Genomic DNA, 22,790 nt, shown 5'->3' with positions numbered 1-22,790 from the left:
GACAGGCGAAATCAGCGTCATTACTGGGGCTGTTCTAAAGTACTGAAGAGCCCAATGAAAGAACGAATGAGGTTTGATGGGATACTTCTACAAAAGTGCAACTACAGCGTCGCTGTCTGCATCTTCAGGGAGAAGTGCTCCAGTCCTCAGCTCACAGCTGTTTTTAAATGATCTGTATGGGTGCACTTAAATCCCTCCACTTTACTGCAACTACTGCAACTGTGATTTTTACAGCCAAGCTTGCAAAAGTATTGAAGGACGTGGATACTGTTTTGTTGAGCTAACAGAGCTGCATCTTCCCTAATAATTTAAGAGTTTGTTACATTCTACAATGGCATCCACATTGAAAAAGAGACTGAATTGGCTGCTGCATATTCCACTTTTTCTGTCATCTGTGCTCCAACAACTGTTGATGTGTGGGGGCAGAAACTGAAACACAACTCCTAAATGTCAACCAAGTTTGGGAACAACTTTTTCAACTTTTGTTCACACAGAAATATGTGCCAAACGTAAATCATTAAGAAGTTGTATCAAAACAGTTTAGAAATAATATTAGCCTAACATTGAAACATTGAAAGTAAGAGCAAAATGTGGGTCATTAAAAACTGTAGCTGGATGAAAACCCAAGTCACATTTACGTAAATAAAATTTAATACAATAAGTAGTCATGAACTCTGACAACTCAAGACTCAACTTGGATTGTAGCCCTGAGACTGAATTTTTGTAAACAATCTTTATGTCATGCAGTCAGAGTTGAGTATAAGCTGTTATTCCCTCTAAGTTACCTTAATGTTTATGACTCACTAGCTGTCATGAGAGCATTATGCACAGTAAGGCTTTTCTCTGATGTTTTTGATGTTTCAGTGTAAGTGCCAGTAAAAGGCGTTTGTCTTTTTTATTTACTGCTAGCATCTACCAAGTGTTAACAGTAAGTAAACCACAGACTGCAGCTTTAAAAGTGATACACACATTCTAGGGGGGTGTTGATTTATCAGCCAAGGGCATTTATAGACTCTGGGTTATAAATAGTTTGTAACAAGTTGTTTATGTTTGTTACCTTACATCATAATGACACAAGGTTCTTTCAAATCTGAGAGTCCAGTAGGCTTGTTTCGATTGTGGACCAAAACTGAAATAGTCATAACATCTTCAGCTGGTGCAGTTCGCTTTCACATTGCACTCTGTGAAACGAACCAAACCTTTGAAAACCCGTTTAACGCCCAATAAAGGAGATGCATGAAGATTGCAACATCAATACAAAAATCGCAAACGTTTTTCCAAAATAAAAGCATTTCCTGTTTTTTTCATTGAGAGATTTTGTGTCAACTTATTTCTGCTTTTTTCTTTTAATATCGAGGATGTTTATGTTGCTTTAAAGCCTTTGAGTTTTCAAACATATAAGGGCCATAAAATAGGCATCTTGTACATGCATAAAACGTCAAATTAATCTGCTCATTGTTTTTAGCTTTAAATTCATATTTCCAAACCATGTTCACCAAAAATGTGCGAATAGGAGCTGATTTAATCAGATTAAATACATATACTGATGCTAAACAGGAAGAAACAGCAAAATTGATTCACTAAAAAGGTACCCATTGTGACTGTTACACAATTATGTTCCTTGGCAATTATCCCTAATGCTAATAAAGTAAATGTTATTCGCTATATTTTACCACTTAAAACTGTAAGTGAAAAATTGTGCATCACTCAACATAATGAACTGTAAGTATGGAATTACTTTATTTTGAAAGCTGATTATTGTCAGTCAAAAATTAGCCTACAATCAGGGATTTGTAATCACTCCATCCTTGTGTACTGTGACTATTTAAATTTGTTAGAGTCATTAAGATTATTAAATAAACATTTTTTTTTTATTATTTTATAAAATGGATCCAAAATATTTGCAAACTCGGAAATCTTTGATTTGCTGATTAAACCTCTGATTGCACATCTAAAAACCTAATAAACTTGTTTCTTAATGTCTAAAATTGGACTGTTCTTCATGAGACATATTCAAAGACTGGAAGATCAATTCTGAAATCTGAGAAAGACCAGAATAAGGCAGATTTTTCTTTTCTTAGTTTGAAGCCTTTCACGAATCAAATCTTGAAAGGTTGTGACATGTTAGCTCCCAGTCCTTCAAAGCCATCACTTTTTCAATCCGGCCCAGTGGTCGACCTTTCTTCTGGGTTCCTGAGCTCTCTGTTAAACACCTGTAAGAAATATTACAGAGTTCGCCTCCTCGAGCACGGCACCTGACCTTTTCAGGTGTCAGAGCCCACATCAAACAAGCCCACTAAGACCATTCACCAGAGCTGTGCTCCCGGGATGGGCAAGGTCTGGCTGCTGACTGACAAGTGTGGTATCCGTCAGGATGAAGGGCTGCCGAGGGGGAAGAGTGTTTAGAGATGAGGGTTATTGATCGCTGCCAGGCCTATCATGAACTGCAGCCCTTAATGTTAGTGATATTTGTGTGTATGAGCGTGAAAGTTTGACCTCTGCTGTCTCAGATGTGCTGATGATGATGCAAGTGGCAGAGTCGCCAGAGACGCTAAAGCCCCTTTTTACAGGCTGACAGGTGAGAGCTGGGATAGCCCAGGAATCTCTAACACGTTGCTACTGTCAGGCTATAGATGGATGACAACCCACTGGAGTGGCAGAAACTGAGTGGGGCCCAAGAAAAACAAGCTCAAGCTGTTCATTTTTACCCCTCTGATGTGGGGAGCTCAGACCTGAAGAAGAGGCTCTGTCAAATCAAAGATAAAGGGCAGTTTCCAGGTCAAAAGTCCCAAACAGGAGGCTAACCTATTGTCTCCAGTGATGCAAGCTGCACAGGTACCAGTCGGCTCCTCGGTCTGCTCATAGTAATGGGCGTCGACATGAGCTTCCTCCGCCTTCTTCTTCAGGATCTTGCCGAAGTCATCCTTCCCGATGCACCCAAAGAAGGTAGCCACCTTATGCGGTTTCTGGAGCATCCACTAGGAAAAAAAAAACAGAGAAAAAAACAGTAAAGAGAAGAGCTCAGTTTACAAATACAAGTCTGTTTGGAGGGTCAAGTTCAGCTAAGGCAGATGGCACGCAAACTGTAGCTTCACAGCAAACATACTGCCTGTGATATATGAGAGCTGCGAGCTGTCGTAAACAACCCAAAAGCAATCCTGCTGCACACAGAGAGACTATTCTCATCCAAGCACTCCTCCTTCCACCCGGTGTGCTAAAAACAGTCTCATCTCCTTATTTACACAAACCCAATAATTTAAGGCTTCATCCTTCTTCTACAAACACAGACTGTGTGTGAGGCTGTACTCGCTGAACTGCTGTTTTTTTTTTTTTGTTTTTTTTCTGGTCCCGATCGTGTTGATGTACTCTGTGACTTTTACCTGACTGGGCTGCTCGGATTCTACAGAGCTCAGGTTTAACCTCCAAAGATTTATTGACGTGCAGTACGTGCTGCTGTTTGCGTATTTTATTGCAGCCTCCTGCTTTGTTGCTGACGGAGGGCCCCTTGTGAATGAGATGTTGCTGCTTTTGGAGATGACCTGTATATGTGTGAAATTAATCATTTCATGCCACCAAACCTGCATCTTGTGGTGGGAGAAAGCTGCGTTTTCATCATTCGTCCTGATGTCCTTTTGTTATTTCACACATCCACCCACCTGCCCTGAGGGGAAATAATTGGAATTTTTAAAAGGATATATGGGGGAAAAAAAGCTAAACTATCGTGGAGAGTATATATTAATGTTATTTTAAGAGTTTTGGAGTTTATACATATCATATTTTACAATTTTACTCCATTTAAAATTTGATTCATAACATTTTCGAGCAGGTGTCTTGTGTTTTAAGTAATTTTATTCTTAAAACTGAAAGACAAGTGGTGTTTTTCATATATTTTATCTTCAATGAAAGTTGTTAAAATATTTTAATCTGTTATAATTTTGATTTATTCTAATACCTTGTTTTGTACAGATCTTTACTTACATGTCTTACACCGCTATTTTTAACTATTAGTTAGTTTAATTCTTAGTTGCTAAGCAAATTGTTTCATGCATGTTAATTTCATTACTGTATTTCATCATTTTATTTTTAAAGTTACTATGCAAACATGTTTCATTTTTATATTGTATTGTTTTTCTTTATTAAATTTGTAAAGCAAGTATTATTTTACATGTCTTATTTTGTATTGTTTTGTTTTTTCATTTAATTTCCTCTGAAAGTCATTCAATTATATTGTTTTACTTTTCCAATTGCTGCAATTAAAACAAATACATAATAATATTCTTAAATTATATTTTTAGTAACTGCAATAAAAGAGACAGCGAACGAAGAAATGCAGAGAAAAAAGCGTAAAATAGGAAATTATATATTTTCAGAAAACTATCTCCTCCTATAAAAAAACAACAGTACGGTATCATGTTTTGCCCCTGTGTTGCATCAGCAATTGTTTTAAAAGCACAATGCACATGCTTGGAAACTAATAAATCTAAGTGCTGTAGTTTTAAAGATGAAATGTTTACCATTTCAAACTGATTGGATATCAGCATATTAAAACGACAGATTCTTTTGCCATTTTTTTCTATTCATAATGGATTAAATTTCCCCAACAAGGGAAAGGTTTGAATAGTGGGCAAGCCACAGTCTTAACAGTAGCAATGTATACACTACTGTACTGTTTTAAATGGGTAACTAATCATAAGTAATGGAAGTGTTTCATAGTGCTGTGGAAGTAAGTGTTTTAGAGCAAAGGGGGTTGATAACAACTGCCTGGCACACTTTATTATGAAAACTTTGAAAAGTAAATATATTTTTTCTTCCCTGTCACAATTATGAGCTAAGTTGTGAAATCTAAAATATACTGTGGTTTGTGGGTTTTTTTAGGGTGGTGAAAAACTTTGCAAAGGAATGCATGCTGGCCAAAAGCTTGCACAAATTGATTCCCAGCAATCACAAATTTAAAATTCTGCTCTGATGGCAGGGTGGATTATCCCTCTCCTTTTTATGCTCAAGGACACAGCATTCATGACTTGTTATATTAAAAAAAAGATTCTTCAAGTCTTAATGAGGGAGGCAGTGATTCGCAATCTTGTTCATACTTTTTTATGTTTTAGAAAATTATTTTAACTTGAGCTGCGGTCCTAGACCAATGCAGGTTTCCACGGTATCGACCTGCAGTGTTTTATAGTCAATACTGGTTTCCAGCTCTTTATTCTGCAGGGTGTTCAATGTTAATATAAAGCACAGATCAGTGAGCCTTTGAATTTTCAGCTTCTGAAAATGAAACTTTCCCAGTCACTCCACTGTATAGTACTTTTCGAAAGTATTCATACCCTTCTGGTGTCTCCACATTGCCATGTTACGACCACCAACCTCGATGTAATTTAAGAGGAGTTAATGAGACGGACCAAAACAAAGCAGTATATAGTTGTGAAGTGGAAACACGTTGTTTTCAAACTTTTATTTCCAAATAAATATCTGAAAACACTTTAATATCACTAAATAAAATGTAGTGCACAAATTGGCTTAAAAAGTCATCTAAAGAAAAGATTGAGTCCACGTGTGTGTTATTTAAGCTCAGTATAAATCCAGTTGTGTGCAAGCCTCAGAGGTTTGTTGGACAGCATTAGAGAGCAAACAGCATCATTAAAAAACAAGAAACACGATAGAAAGGTCAGGGAGAAAGTTGTGGAGAATTTTAAAGCAGGGTTAGATTATAGAACAATGCACCCCAAATACCCAGTTTATTGTAATAAATGCAGTAAACAATGGTTCTGCATACTATTGTGGGGCTGAATACAATTGCGTGCCACACTTGTTAGACTTTTCTATATAAAAACAAAAAATAAAATGCATGTACAATTTATTTGTCATTACATTGCATTGATCTATTACATAAAATCCTAACAAAACATTTGAATTTGTAGCTGTAGTGTGACAAAATGTGGACAATTAAAACTTTTGCAAAGTACTGAAATTGTTTTTTCTGTTAATTAATGCATGCTACTTTTATGTGGTAATGGCTCAAGACCCTCTTCTGTTTTATAGCACAGAATGGAGTCCAGCTTACGTTGACAATAAAATCCCCAAATTATTTGCAGCTTAACACCAGGAGTTGTTACTCCTTTAACACAGAAGTATTTGACCACACAGTCATTCACAGATTATTCATCCCCTCACTATATTTACTTCCCAAACTCCCACTGCATGCACTTTCAAAGCCCAGTCCTGTCACTGCCCTGCGGCCAAACAGTCTAATTAACCAAGAATGCAACGGGAAATTTTTGGGATCGTGTTGCAAGCATTAAAAAATATATATATATATATATATATATATATATATATATATATATATATATATATATATATATATATATATATATATTTGTGTATTTTCTTTCAGAGTTTTGTCATATTTTATGATATCGTATTTTAACTAATTTAATTTATTTAGTGGTTACCAACTTCCTTTCATAACAATAACAAAGCTGCAGATGTGTACCTGTGTATGAAAGAGTTTACACAAGAGACAACTGTAAAAATACATCTTTGCTAATTTAATTTAATGTAACATCTTTAACATGCCGTGCTGTGTTCCCAAGTGTCTAAAAACCTCCACAATAGTACCAGTACTCAAACAAACTGCTATAAAGAGCCACAATGACTCCAGGCATTACCAATTGTCGTCATGAAGTGGCTGGAGAAACTAGTGCTGAAACACATCAAGGCTGGATTCCCACCCACACTGGACCCTCACCCACAGATCAGCAGAGGATGCCATCTCACCACCCTCCACACCGTTCCGTTATGCCTGGAACAACCAAGGACATATGCATGTGCATAAATTAACACTATTCTGCCAAGCAGACTGTTTCATGAGATTTTATAAGATGTCTGACCTCGGCCTCCACCACAATATCTGCCTTCGAATGCAGGACTTTTCAACAAACCGAATGCAGTCTGTCAAGACCCCACCACTCCTGCTCCCTGTTTCTCAGCACAGGAGTCCCACAAGGCTGTGTCCTGAGTCTTTGTTTTTGTACTCCCTCTAGATGCAGGAATGTATGTCCACCCACAATAGCACCAGCGTCATTAAATCAACAAATAACACAACTATGGTCAGCCTACGGAGATGAGTCAGTGTACAGAGCGGTCTGGACAACCAGACCACCGGCTGGTTGTACAGATAAAAGTCAGTGTTTTAAACCCTGAGAAAACAAAGTAAATCATCAATGACTCAGGGAAGAACAAGGTGTCTCAACAATAACGGGAAAAAGACGCAGAGAGGGTGTCACAGCACAACTTCAGAGAAATTCCCTGGAAGGCACAACAACGGCTACCCTTCCTGGAAGCTCTCAGTGCGATCAACCAGCCATAACGTCCTCCTGCCACTGATCCATTGACAGAGTCCGGATCAACCTCATCCAGATGTGGTTCAGCAGCAGCTCTACAACTGACAGAAAGGCCCTGCAGAGAGCCATCAAAACCATACAGGAAATAATAAACACTTGCCTGACTGGAACAATATCTTCACCTCCTGGTGCCTCCAGAAAGCAACAAACATCGTGAAGGACTCATACCACCATCTCTGTGAGTTTCCTCCTTCTGGCATTAGAACCCACTGTGTCCTTGAACATTATTTACAGAAAGCTGCCAGGAAGTCACTCAAACAAAGATACTTACACAGTTTTGCTTTTATTTCCAAATCTTTTGGTACTTCAAGATGAAAGTGATTCTACTTTATGTCATGTCCCATTTACTTTTATGTTGAGCTGTAGAATTGGGTGTGTGTGATATTTATGACAATTAAAAAGAATCTCAATCTTGAGGCTAAAAACTAGTCAGACAGTGGCTCATGTTTTCACTCATTTTTTGAGTTTGAAATAATTAAAAGGATAAATGTTCAAATCTGTGGAATAGAACTTTATAATACTGGAGACTGAATGTCTGTAATTTCACAAGACTTGGGTTAATTGTTATTTTCTCAGCTGAACAACGGCCGTGTCAACCAATCAAGCCATCAAACTTTGCATGGTAACAGATGTTGTTCCGATGAAAAAATTTTTACAAACTTAAGAGTATCTAGAAAGAAAACATTTTCAACTTGTTTTTGAGAGATATGTTTATATACTGTATATATTTAAGGTTTTATGGCACCGCTGGTCTCTATTCAACAGTAGCTGAACAGAAAGAACGACTGAGAGAGGGAAGGGGAAGACACGCAACAAAGAGCTACAAATCAAACTGGTGACAACTGCATAACATAACAGGTTCATCCCTCAAAAAATCCCATCTGTTTATAATGTCCTTTCACATCATGTTGCAAATCTGTGCAGAAAAACACCCATATTAAACCACTCATCATCAGACTTTATCAGTATTATTGCTAACCATTTGACACTGAAACTTTTACTTCAGCTATTGTACTTAGGATACTAAGTCTGATTGCCGGTACTTGTACATGTCTGCAAGGAAAATAGCTTTAATCAAATTGTGTCTGATCCAGGTAAGGTAATGTCACACCAACACAAACAGGTCAAGGATAAGATTTTAGAGAAGTTGGAAGCAGGGTTAGATTGCAACACAATATCCTAAGCTTCAAATCTGGCCTTTAAAGAACAATAGTAAGAAGAAACGCACAAGCCAGGCACCAGACACAGCAAAAATTTGGGAGAAATTGCTCTGCTTAGAAGAAAATGAAATTGAACTTTGTGGCCAACATGCAAAACAATGGGTGAAGAAAAACTAACACTGCTCATTACCTACACTGTCCCCACAAATGATGGTGGCAGTATTATGATGTAGGGATCCTTTTCTTCAAAAGGCCCCAACTGGTCAGAGTTGATGGGCAGATAAACAGACAGAAAACCTGTTAGGAGCTGAAAATGAGTTGAGAGTTCACATTCCAGCATAACAGCAATAGTTTAAAGCATATTCACTAATTTAAATGGTCCAGTCAAAGTCCAAACTTGAATGCAATAAAGAATATTATTTGAAAACGGATGTTCCCTGATGCCCTCCATCTGATTTGATTGACTCTGAGTTATTCTGCAAGGAGGAACAGGGAAAGTTTTCAGCCTCTATAATTACAGCTTTTGGTGTAATTGCACCAAAATATGGTTCTACTATTGACTCAGGGGGATAAATATATTAGGCACAACACTTTTCAATCTTTCATTTATAAAACCTTTCAAAAAGCATGTATCATTTTCCTTCCACTTCCTAATTATGCACCACTTTGTGTTAACCTAGCACATAAAGTCCCAGTACTGAGATTTGTTGTTGTAACATGGCAACATGTGGAAAAGGTTCAAATGGTGTGAATAACTTTGCAAGGTGCTATAGGTGTGAAAACTGAGTTGATTTATAGGTTGGATATTGCACACTAACTTCACTCCATTAATAATAAGCTGTGGTTTTAATAGTCTGGCTGTGATGTTATTTTCCCCCCTGATGTTCCTTTCTGTATCGTTGTCTCTGAGCAGCCTGACCACGTGGCATTTTGAGTCATGATTCAGTCACTCAACCATGTCTCCAACTCTCCACCTGGTTGTAGCACACAAACACACAAACATGTACACATGTGTGCAAATCCAAGCTCGTCTCCCCCTAACCTCTTGCTGCAGGCACCTCACACTTATCAAGGTCACTGGCTCGGGTACACGTCAAGTCCAATCTGATTTTCCCTTCGCAGTGATGAGCTCCGAATCCAAGGTTAGGAGCTGCAGGCTGTAAATAATGACAGCGCGGCCCCTCCATTTGCAGGCCTCTCAGGTGGGAATAGAGAGGGCCACTGAGGGCCCTCGGTCCCTCTGTGATGACAGCATGGTGAATCACACCAACCACCGACCTCACAGCCGCCACCCCAACCCTCCTCTCCACATCTGAACTCTCATACCTCCTCCACCTTCTCTCTCTCACTGACAAGCGGCTGTACTCTCCCTGCCAGCTCTGCTTGTCATTTTACAGGGTCATTAGCAGACACACACACACACCCGTGCGCACACGGCAACATGTGAATACACAGTGCACCCACGCAGGGAAGTGACTGACACACACACACACATGCAGAGAAATCCTCTCTTGCATCAAATCTCTCTGCCTTCACATGGAAAAAAAAATACAAGCCACCCCTGCTTTTCGCCAGAAGCTGCTCTCCTACTCCAATAAACACAAAGCGGCAATAGATAAGAAGAAAATGTCTTCATTACGACCGTGTAAAAAAAAAAAAAAAAAAAAAAAAAAAAAAAAGTATCTCACTTATTTCAGCTCCCCCTCTGCGGCGAACAGGACTGGGGGGAGGCATGAATTCATTTCCATTCCCCGGCACCCTACAGACAGTCCCCCTCTTCCAACTCCCAGATCATGTGAGATAATACCTCCATTATGACAAAAGCACTATCCATGGGGTCATGGAGAGGTCAACCAACCCTGCGCTGGGTATTCATGCTTAGTCACATCCCAATTATATTGCGGTGGCAGAGGCAGAAATTGGCAAATGTACATCAAGGCGCTTCATTACTGAGGGGCCGCTCCAGTGAAATTAAGCAGCAGATGAGACAGAGTGAGATTTGCCCCCAGGCGACGTGTTCGAGAGAACGAGAGGACAGGAAGAAAGAGGAGAAGCTGAGGGAACAAGGTTTTTTTTTTCTGAAGGTGCTTCCAGCTTCTATCCTGCACTAGCAGCTCATGTATATTTACTTAACAAGGAAGAACGCTGCTCCCCGGAGATTAATACACTCCCACGGTACACCACAGCGATACATCTCTAGGTACATTTAGATATAGAGAGGAAACTTAATACAAACAAGAGTAAAAATAATCCCTGAAAAGCAGAGGGTAGGATGCAGCACACGCTCGCTGCAGGCAAAGTGAAGATAAGTATACATTAAAGGCACACTTCAAGATATTTTCTGAAGTGAGTTTTTGATCAAACCAGAGTGGAATGAGATATTTAAACACCACAATATTTTTCATTAACATGAAATCCACCTACTGCAGCGCTATCTAGTTTCTGCCATCATGTCACTTGGTCTGTTGAAATACATGTAAGCTTTCAGTTTGAGTAAATGCTTCAAGCTTGACACCCTATGAAGTGAATCTTGAGTTGGCTAAATCATTAATGAAAACATTAGCAAAGTGTGTTAACATTTAATAGTTAGACGGTAATCTAGGTTCACTGAAGGAAAAAGAAACATTGACGGACAACATTGCAGTTTGTAAATACTGCAAAAATACTAAAACTGGCTAAATGTTAGCCGCTAACACCAATAATATGTACAATCTCATTATGAGCTGGATGCATCATTACACCTCCAGTTAAAAGATCATATGCAGTTAATATCTTACCTACCTCTCTTGAGGCCTTCATTTAATATAAATCCAGATTAGCTGGACCCACAGGCTGAAGCTAACGACTTATGCTAACATAGTTATATAAACCATTCAAATGTTATGTTTTTACTGGATGATTAATTAAATTGAAGCTGGGGTAATTATTTATGATTATTTCTGTTTACACATAAGGAGAGGTACAGAGACTATACAAAGCATTCACCCTTTTCTGACTAAAATAAAACAGAAAATCTTTAATAACCAAATAAGAACTGATTTCTACTCAATTAAATAAACATGCAACATAAAATAAGTTGATGTCTAGATGCACCTTTGCCTGCAGTCACAGCACAGTGTCTGTGTGACTAGGTCAGAGGTCGGTAACCCGCGGCTCTGGAGCCGCATGCGACTCTTCAGCGCTGCCCTATAGTGGCTCTCTGGAGCTTTTTCAAAAATGTTTGAAAACAGAAAACGATGGGGGTGGGAAATATATTTTTTGTTTTCATGTGGTTTTTGTAGGAGGACAAACATGACAGTGATTCTTAACGTTTTCCAATGCTATAAATGTGTAGAATAAGTATAAAATTTCTGTCAACAAAGATTTGCGTCATAGCCTGTGACATTTCTTTTAGATGGGCAGGGTGCGAGGCAGGTGGTAGCACCAACAACCTTTTCAGCATGTCAGTGTTCTTCTTAGGCCTTTTAATGAGCCATTATTTGATCCAGGTGCATTAAACCAGGGAGAGAACTAAAACATGCAGGATGCTGGCCCCCGAGGACCAACTCTGGGCACCCCTGTTCTAGAACATCCAGCCTGTAATCCCAACTGGAGATTCATTAGCTTCTCTTGCTTTAAAGAAAACAAAAATACCTTTAAAGTTTGTTACAGTATGAATTCAGACCTTAAGCTATTAACCAACTATAACCTGATCCGTCGTTTGGTGGACTCCACATTTACCGTTACATTTTGCTAGCCTTAGCATTACCTAAATGCTGCCAACTCTCAAATTCTCCACAAAAAGCTAGTCTGCAGGCCAACAGATAGCTATTAATTATGACATCTCATGGTTGCAAGGGGCCCCTCTTGGGGACCTGACCCAGACCTGCACTTCAACATCCAGCAGCTGCCACTCTTCACTTGCGGAGGCAGCCGCTTCACGTGGCGGCTTCCAGGAGGGCAATTACACAGCCCAGATGAGATGAGGCAGCTGAATGTTTGGGACTTGAGTGCTCAGACTGCCATTAGCACTATAAGCTATTACATTCCCTCCTCTCCTTTTCTACTCCTCTCCCTGCTCACTAGCTTCTGTATATTGATGATGTGGTAATGGGACCTCTAGTTAGATATTCCTCCTGTAAAAACAATGTCTTGTTTCTAGTCTCTCCCTGAGGGGTCAATGAATTCTCCCGGAGTCGCTGGGAATCATTTCTGCTCTATTAATGATGCAATCGCAATGCAATTCAGATCTACTGAAGACACAGCCGCAGTGGGCTCCTTGCAGGGTAGCTGACAGATGATGCCTGGTGTTATCCTGCAGATCGAAAAACAAAGCAGCACATTTGCACATCACACAGAAGCTGACTGGCCGTCACTCTTTATCAACTCTTCACAAGGCTCAGTTCATCCACATTTACAGGTACATCTCCAAAAATTTTAATACTGTGAAAAAGTTTGGTGTTTTTTGTCAAACCAGAAAGTGAATCTTATTTTATAGATCTCCAACACGCACTGTGAAGCTTTTATTTCGATTATTATTATTCCTCATATTTGTAAAACGGGTAAAAGATAAATATTGAAAACTTTTGATGTCACATAGTTATCAGCTAAAACATCAGAAAATTATGTTAATACTAGATGAGAGCAAGAAAACGGGATCATTTAAACTGAAATGTTAGGGTTCTGAAAAGTATTTTCCTTTCCATGAAAACAATCCTTGGTTGGGCATCCTTTTGCATTACTTATTGCAGTAATTACTACAGTAATTAATGGTCTGGTTTTTCACCCCCTGATCTTATAAAGGTCCATCATCTTAGGTTCCTTCGTCTAAATCCAAACTTCCATTTATTTCTTAATCCTGAGTATAAACGGTGGAACTATTAATGATGAGTGAGGAGAAATCCATCCTCCCTTTACGTGCTCGCAGTATCCTTGTTCCTGTATAGAAAATAAAGTTTTTCTTGTCATACAGAATGACAGGAGACAAGACAGCGTCATCGCAGACCTTATCCTCAATATGTGGTGTCTTCCTGTCTCAAAAGACTTTCTGCTCGGGAAAAGTGCATTTAAAATTACTCATCTGATTTGAAAAAGATGAAACATGGTCAATTGTGAATTATTTATTTCATACTTTCAAGATTTTTAGGTCTTTGGCTCTAATATATGATGTCATGTGCACTTTAAGTTTCTATTCTTCCCAGCTTGCACTTCTTCAGCTGGTTTCCCCCAGACAATGGCCCTTTCTAATGATGGTCACATTAATTATAGGCTTATCAACCAAAGCTAAAATTCAACAGGGCTATTAATGGCTACAAGGAGAGAGGCTAAGGGTGCTTTATGTTGAGTATGGCTCCTCTTTTAGAGTCAGTTGTCAGTAGCTGAAATGAGTGTTTCTCTTGACTGTGCAGTTAAAACAACCAGCAAACATCTGCCCATCAGGGCCTGTCATCGCAGGCACTTTTATATAAAACACTGCTGGAGCACTGCGAGTGCTGACATTGATGAGATCTGGCAGCTTCCATTAAATCACTCTTTCCTGTAAAGTGGCTTCCATCAAAGCAACCGGCTGAGATTTTTCACTCAATCAGGTAACACACAAGCTACCACCTCCCCCCACCCGCACCTCAATTCCTCCATGTCCTCTCAGGAGCTGGAGTCTTCTGGTCAATAACTCCAATCAGTTCAATTTCATGCACAGTTAGTCATGTTAGAGTTCTAGGGCACCACTAGCATCATGGTTGCAGATGTTGTTGTTGCAGTTGTGGCTTGTATTTAGTTTTTTTTTTTTTTTTTTTTCCCCCCTCCGCTATCCCCAGAGAGATGATAAGTGGGACGAGATCCTGCACTGTGTAAAAATGGAGACTAGCCAAGGCTAGCATGGTTGTTTTAACTCTGCCTCGACACAGCAGGCTCTTTGCCAAACCATTAAAAGTTGCTGTGCTCTGCTCCGGTGACACAGCTAAAAGAATAGAGAGTGGATGAGAGGGAGAGCTGTAAATGATCAACAAGATAATGAGCTGATTATCAGTCAAAGGCATGGATAAGCTCTCTCTCTTCAGTAATTTCCCCTTTCAGATCAGTCAACCAGACCCTTAGGTCTGCAATCAACACTCAAAGAGAGAACGTGATGGAAGACCAGCCCAATTTCAGCTTCAAACATCCAGATCCTGGTGGTCTTCTGTCGAGAGCCTTTGCTCCGTTCCTTTCCTACACACCAGAATGGTGGGGAGACTTGTGTACCACTGCTCAGTTCTTTGGTAATGGGTGTTTCACAGTTGTCATACGGCTTCAAGCTCTGGCTGCGAGACAACTTAAAGCTGACTGATAGTCAACTGATGCAATCTGTGCAAGAATTTCCACACTCGCACATTTCCTATTATTTTGGCACTACTGGTGCGGCATGAGAAGTATAAGAGGAGAGACTGAGCACATTAAAAAAATCTAATTAATTAGGAAAGTCATTTTTTAAAATGGTAATTCAATATGAGCTACGGGTGTAACAAGATCTTGTATTAAAATTTGACTTTTAAATCATCTGTGTGGCATAATTTTTAGTGCCTGATAAAAAAATTTTAAAACCCCAGAAAGGCCAGAATTACAAAATATTAATGATTTGGAAACATTGTGACAATACTTAACCGATAGTATCTAGCAACACTTTGAATGGCATTGGTTTTGGAGATTCCTGATAATAATTAAGGTCTATTTCACAGTTTATTAATGAGTCTGGACTGCAAGCACTGTAAAAATGGGGAAAATGGTGTCGAGCGGTCAGTCAGCTCTGTATCATGGACAAATAAGTGTATTACATGAAAATCACGGCAATTACTTTAAACTGACAGGGTTAGTTGTTCATTAAAGGTCCTGCATACAAAGTTTAGCAGTAGAGCGGCTGTATGCTCCTTCTGCTCTAGGAAATAGGCCTGTCGTGATACACAATAAATCAATTAATCACATGATAAATTAAAACGCGCTTGATAAATTTAAATTTGGTTGATCATTTAAAGTTGAATGCTTGCTCGTTTTCTGAATGACAAAAAGCTTCATTCTGGTGTATTAAGTTATTTCTCCCCTTCTAGTGTCCTTACTATAGGGTTCAACACACAGGGAGCGATAAACAGAAGAGGAAAACATCAGTTTAGCAATGTCAGCGACAAAAGCTGAACATTTTTCAAGTTTCTTGTGTCAAGTCACAAGCACACGTCTGAACGTCTATGTGTACAACCTCGAAATTTCAAATGCATAATGCCGCTAGCCGCTTAGCTGGAAGAGGGGATGACCTCCTCATGGTCTCTTACCACAGAGAGTAGGAATCAAAGTCCTGTACAGAAGGGCAAACCAGGGAAACGCTTGTTTAAAAGTCGAATGTGAAAGCTACAGTCTGGGAGCGCTTTGAAATTAAACTGAATGGCCGTGGTGACACACCTCTGCAAACCCGTATGTTGCATTTGTATAAAGCAGAAGCAACTAAACACAGTAATACAACAAACATGTATCTGCACCTAAAACCTAATCCTCAGATGTAGTTTTCAAAATGCAAAATGGCACAGTGACCTTTTTGCCCAATCGTTAAAGAGAAGCTGCCCTTTAATCTAATTGAAAAGCCATAATTTCAACAAATGTTGCAAACATTTGACATCCAGTACACAGTAGTAAGTTTACACTTTGTTTCTCTCACAAAAGTCCTAACTGGCGGCACTGCTTGTTTTCCCTGTCAGGAGTCTAATGATTAATATATTTTGAAGGGCAAGTTTGTTTACAGAGACTTCATAATCCATTTTATTTGTTTTTGGTTTGCTTAATTATTTGGATATTTAAAATGTCTTACTGATCTTTGAGAGTGTGTACTTGCATTACCATGCCATTTTTATGCTATTAGCCTTTACTGGTCTCAAAATGACAATTATCTAGTTTATCACAATAATTTATGGGACAATTTATCGCCCAGCAAAATTTGTAATTGTGACAAATCCACTGGGAACATAGTGGGATTCGCCCAGACTGAGATGGAGAGTGTCACTGAGAGAAGAGGAATGCCTGTGGTTGTATCTTCAACCTGCTGGCTCTTCGACCCAAGCCTGGTCAAGGCTCAGCTATTAAAAGACCTTTGTACTCATCACTCCTTTCAAGGCCACACTATTATAAAACAAACCTTGGCAACAAGCTGCAAAGTGTAATGTCTGTTGGTAAAATAAACAACTTGCTGAGGCAGATAAGCTGGTCCATTAACCTCTGCCATCAGTGTATCAGACACCCGACTTTGCAAAATGACACAAAATAACAAATATTTTGCACAATCAGCATATTTGCTTTGGCATTACTATAAAATGTTGCTGGTGTTTTTATAGTTCTGACCGTACACTCACCAGTATTCAACAACTCTGAATCTGTGCACCAAAATAAAATAAAATAAAATAAACTATAAATTGCTAGACTACAATCATTATTGTTGCAATATTCATCAATAACTATATGCAAATCTTATTTTTGCAAAACATTATTGCACAATTTGAATCCTAACGTATGTTTCACTTTTAACTCCAGGATTCCTAAATAAACAAAAAGAGCAAAATGTAGAGCCTTTTTTTTCTCTTTCTGGGAGTGATTCAAGCACACTTTTAAGATTCCCTCAGAGCATCATCAAGTACAGGTTTTGCTTTTGTGCATAGAAAAAACGAGCGCCATCTTAACCCAGCCTGTCGCTTATTGTGACTGTGGAGTCAGAAGGTGACAACAGGGATCATGTTCACTCCCACATGTTTTCCCAATACAGCTGTCACTTATAAACACAATAAATTCACTCTGACACATGACAACAAGGTCCAATCAAACCAATAAAAAAAGAGGCTCTGAGTAAGTTTAAATACTTCTGAGATAAGAAAAGGATAAAGACTTTGGGAGAGAAAGGTCAAGGCATTTCTACTTAAAAACCTTCATGAAAACATGCAAAAGGTACATTGGTATTCAAAGTAATCATGTGCTTATATTGCAAGGATCAGTAATTGTTGCTGCTGATTTCAAACAGAAACGTGAGCGGATTTGCTAATTTACTTCACTCAGTTTGACCCAATGCAACAACTGGTTTCTATAGGAACAAAAACACAGTGAGTAAATATTTATCCATCTTAATAAAACCATTACAGTCATGTTGCTTAGACTGTCATAAGTCACAGCGATGCTTCCTGATTACATTTTTTAAACTGTAATTCTGTGCAAATAAAAATCAATTAACATGAACTACCAAGATGCACATAGACAAGAGGCCAAAACAAGATTACATAATTAATCCAGACAGTGGAACATCAATGCTAATGCCCACCCACGAAGGAATCCAACTCATTTAAATGTTTGCAAAAAGTCAAAGGATGACTGATCTACTTTTAGTTTTTATTTTCCTCTTTTGCTAAAAGATGTAGCGGTTTTGTTCAAAGTAGAAGCAGTATTTAGGAATTTGGAATAAAGAATCTATTTGCTTGTTTTTCATCTCTTTACTTAATTGATCCCTCTGTCTCACTAGAACGTGTGTGTTTTTGGTAATTCAGGAAGATTTTAAATGGGATTGTTCTCCAAAATCTTTGTGCATTGTTTCTGCAAGATAGTTTCCTTTGTGTGTAAGGTGTGTAAGTTGTATTTGGTGTTTGAGCCATTAAAATTAGGTACTTATAAGCATTTTCAGAGGAGGTCCAAAGAATTCACAGCCTGCTGAGATCCCTAACCCCCGCAAAAACTGAGGATCTACTGTACTACATTCTCCCTCCCTAAATAAAATGAATAACAGTTGAATATTCAACTGTTCAAACTCACTGTGGAAACTAAGGCAGCACAACCCACTTGCCATGACCCGGAGGTATGCTAAGCAGCCAATTACATACTAGTTACTTGAGTAGACAGCCAGACTAATTAACAAGCTATTATCACTTGTTGTATAAAGAGCAGAACGGCAAAAAAAAGTATAATACTTAATCCGAAAAAAAAGCCAGTTAGAGCTACTACTAAATGTAGTGTTTTATTCTATTTTCTTGCTCTATATTTAAATAGAAAAACTGTACTGATTCAATCTTTCTTTTATTGTAAACCGTTTAACAGCATCAGTTACTACGGATAACAGTTTACCATTTTATGCAACATACTTTTGTTTTTACAGCTATACAGTGAAAATGTGATATTAGTCCATTCCTACAATACAGGAAAGCAACATGTGTGACCAAAACTTTCAAATTTTAATAAAGATGTTGGCTAACCAGCTGGTGGAGAGTTAACAGGTTCAGAGAACAAACGACCAAAATTACTAACGACCAGAAATTTTTTGGTTGCGATGTTAAATGTGACAAGAATGTCCCTTAAAGTGTATGCCTTGCTAGAAGAGTGACTGAAGGCCTCACATATTATATGAACCTTTCAACACTTCTACACTACACACACACACATACATGCACAAACACCTTTAACACATTTTGATGCAGCATCTTCGCACTGCATAGGAATCAGGGATGTGTCGCTGTCTCCAGGCACCAGGTTTATCTAAAAAGGAAACACCTGATTTTTTTTTTTTTTTCTGTCTGGCTCCTCTCATTCCTCGACTCCCTTGTTAAACATGCAACCTTGATTTTGTTTCTGTAGCCCGGAAGGGGTGAATTATTTGCACGATAAACAAGGTGATGTTGTTTCAGAGTCAGTGAGAGCCAAAATTTCTCCCCCAACCCCCAATGCAGCAACAGAGAGGCAGATGGGTTTACCTGGCAGGCATTAGGGGCTGAGCTTGGATGCAGAAGCCAAGCAACAGCAGCATCACAATGGCAACCTGCATGGTGATATTTATCTGAATTGGAGGGGGTAACGAGGAATAATATCCCTCCACAACAGATTCATGGGCTGGGAGTCCCAAACTGCCGGGTTGCCCTCTTTATCTGCAGAGACAATTGTGGCTATAAAAGCACAGGAGCTGATTTGTAGGGAGTGAGCATGCATAAAGGAGGGGATGGAGGTGTTATTAAGTGATCAGAAAATGGTATTTATGTTTGCAGGGGATGGATGCCAGACAAGGTTCTGGCAGAGGAAGATGATGAGGAGACCAGTGCAGCTAAAGCCTTTAATCCTTTCTGTGGTCAGTGGGCTCCAGCTGTTTGGAATGCAGCTGCGCTTGGCCTCTGCACAGGTGAATCTGTTCTGGACCCCCACCACTTCCACAAACTCCCCTGTACACAGTATGGTGGATTTGCACGGTGCTTTGATCTCTTAGAGGTGGCAGCAAGCGAGTGTGATCCATGTTTCAGAGTTTTTTGGGGGGTTTTCCAACATACGCTAAATGGCAGCCGCCATCAAGGGCTTAGCACAGGTCAGGCCTGGCTAAATTTGATGTGGCTGTGCAGAAAATTCACTTCAGAGATGGACTGCCAGGGGAAAGTGAGTTTTAATGAGTGCTGCAATTGTGTTTTGGAATAAGCTGATGTGTTTTCTCATCAGCTTATTTGCAAGTTGATATCTGTACAAAAAAAATGTAACTCAGAGATTACCAGTCATCGACACCCAATAGATTAATTGTAGAATCCAACACAAAACATTCTTTGGTTTAGTATCAGGGGTGTTTGATTTGTTCTTCTTTGAACTTTTATTGCTGTGTCCTTTAAAACCTTGAGTTTGCAAGTCATTCTTTCAAAATTCAAGTCAAGTTACTTGTAATTGTTCTTAAAAGTCTTTGAAGAACTAAGGAAAAGTTAAGTTTTTCACTCCAAGTGAATATCAAGGCTTGGATATTTGAAATCGAAATCCAAGTCAAACATTTTTATCAAGTCCCACTAAATTATCTCCAAGTTCAATCTCATGTTTTTGAAGGATAAGCCCAAGTAAAAACTCAAGACTCTTAGGAGCAGGTCAAAGTTACCCGTCTAATACTTCACCTCAATTTGAAGTTTTGAAGTCTTTGGAGGCCAGGTTTCAGAAATTAATCTGAAATTAAAGTTTATTCTCAAGCCGTTAAAGAATATAAGTCTAAGTCATGTCTCAAGTCTCTCACCCTGAGTTTGTAGAACAGTGTTTCATTTTGTTTCCTTTAAAGTTGCAAATTTACCAAAATAAATCAAATCAAAACATACCCTAAGTCTTTCACAAGTCTATGCCATGTCTAAAGTCTTTAGCCCAAGTCAAGGCTTCATACTTTTACATCAAATTCAAGTCGATTCTCAAGTTTTTGAGGACAAAGACTAAGCCATGTCTCAAGTATTTCACCCTACATCCCAAATCTTTGAGATGAAAGTTTTAGCCATGTCAATATTGTTTCATCTCAAACCAAAATCAAATCTCAGGTCTTTGAAAGAAAAGGTCAAGCTTCAATCCTTTCACTCCTAATCAAAGAAAGGTTTCATGTATGGCAAATGCAAATCAAGTCTCAAACCTTTTAGCAACAAGTCCAAGTCAAGTCTCAAGTCCTTTCATCCAATTTCAAGCTTCATATCTCTGAAGGCAAAGTCCAAGACAATTTTTTCAGGGGAGCGCGCCCAGGTCAAGTCTTAAGCCTACTAGGAGCACGTCTCAAAATTTTTCACCACTTGTTTCCAGTTTCAAGAAATTGAGTAAGTCCAAGTCACATGTCAACACTTTCCAAGATAATCCTCAAGGTTTACAGAAGTAAAACAAACCAGGGTATTTTAGTACCTATTCCATGGCCATATTCTGTGTACGCAGATTTGAATAATGGCACCACAAAGCTCCCTTGATTCTTGGAAAAGATTCCTCAAATTGAAAATGTGCCTATAGTCTAATTTAGTGAAGTGGGTTTCAATGTATGAGAAGCCTAAACAGTCACAGCTTCACCTCTTGGTGGTCCTGGTACATTACTTCGGGAAGACACTGGTGTTTTTAAGGAAGTCAGACTTGAAATTAAGCTGACACAATGCATTCATCAGAAGTGACCAGACTAAACATCTGTACTGTCAGCCTGACCTCTGAGCCAATGTGCACATCTCAAACAAAGTGTTTCACATTTAACACAACACTTTCCTTTGACAGGGACACAATGAGCGGAAGTGAATCGTCCTTTGACACAAATACAAAAAAAAAAATACATCATGCACCGTAGTGAGATTCCTCTTATCATATTACTCATGCCTTTGTGTTCTTTTCTGCAGACGTAGAGGTTTCTCTTCATGTTTCCAGCTGGAAATATCCGTGATGAGCTTCTCCTCTTACTAAGCTCGCTGGTGCAGAGGCAGTTTGTGTGCAGATTCTGTGGCCGGCTGGCTGCACAGGTAAGCAGAAAATAGCTCTTAGCTTGGGCCTGACCTTGACAAGGATGCCATTCAATCAGTGAGCTCGCCTCAGCAACGACCCTATCATTGCACTAATAGACTGGATCTTCCTCTTTGCCTAGATCATAGAAAAAATCATGGATGGCTTCCTCCTGCTTGACAATTTAAAGGGGCAATTTATTCAATAAATTAAACAAGGAAAATAAGCAATGATGGAAGAAATACTAGCGCTGCTGCTGCTGGGTGAGTATAGATTAAACCCAAGTAACAGTCTGCACACCTAATTTAATTTTCACTTTATAGACATACAGAAATGGATGATGGCAATCGAAAAAACAGTTAAAATGCAAGACTGAATATCGGAGACGAGGTGTGTGTGCTGCGCGTTCCAATCTCACAGCTGAAGGCAGACACAGTATCAAGGACTGGAGTTTAAAAACAGCTACCTACTTTGAACTTGAAGATTGCACGATCAAACTCCACATTATCAATTCATACTTTAAACAAGTCCTGTTATTTTGGTGAAGGCTTACACAGGGAGGGAGAGAACAAGCTGGAGGCATCATAACTACTGGCTGAAGCACTGCTTCGTGACAAACAACAGAGAAAAACTTGGGATTTATTGCTCTGATAACCTTCCAGATCCCTCCGACTGGTGCTGCACGCCAGACAACTCCAACAGAATTATGCATCATTAATCCTCATGAACGCTGCCAGAGATAAATAACGCTCTGTGTCCCTAGGAAAAATAAGGCAGTTATTACCAAACCATAAAGAAGGTATTTGTATCATCGCTGCCAGCAGATAATAATGCAAAGATACGAGTTTTCAGCAACTCAGAAGTGCAGTAAAAGTGCCAGAAAACAGAGCATTTGTGCTATTGTCAATGTGCTATTGGGGAGAAAGCTCGAGAAAGCACTCAAGCTGTGCAGTTGAAACATTTTCATGTGTTTGCCCTACTGCTTGCAATACTTAGGAGACAATATAAGGTAAATAACAACAAA

The 22,790-nt window shown here is 39.1% G+C and overlaps 1 protein-coding gene across 3 annotated transcripts in view; it reads right to left on the bottom strand.

Moving 5' to 3' along the window:
• adkb (adenosine kinase b) overlaps nucleotides 1-22,790 on the bottom strand; it is a 162,114-nt gene that overhangs the window by 91,989 nt on the left and 47,335 nt on the right. For all 3 annotated transcript variants that reach the window (XM_044103675.1, XM_044103674.1, XM_044103676.1), the window contains exon 6: nucleotides 2,806-2,978. In XM_044103675.1, coding sequence (XP_043959610.1) covers nucleotides 2,806-2,978 — 173 coding nt within the window. The remainder of the gene's footprint in view (nucleotides 1-2,805; nucleotides 2,979-22,790) is intronic.

Source organism: Gambusia affinis, linkage group LG20, assembly GCF_019740435.1.
Source record: "Gambusia affinis linkage group LG20, SWU_Gaff_1.0, whole genome shotgun sequence".
Classification (NCBI taxonomy): domain Eukaryota; kingdom Metazoa; phylum Chordata; class Actinopteri; order Cyprinodontiformes; family Poeciliidae; genus Gambusia; species Gambusia affinis.
Note: the sequence above shows the minus strand (reverse complement) of the source record. Positions and strands in the feature narration are given on the sequence as shown.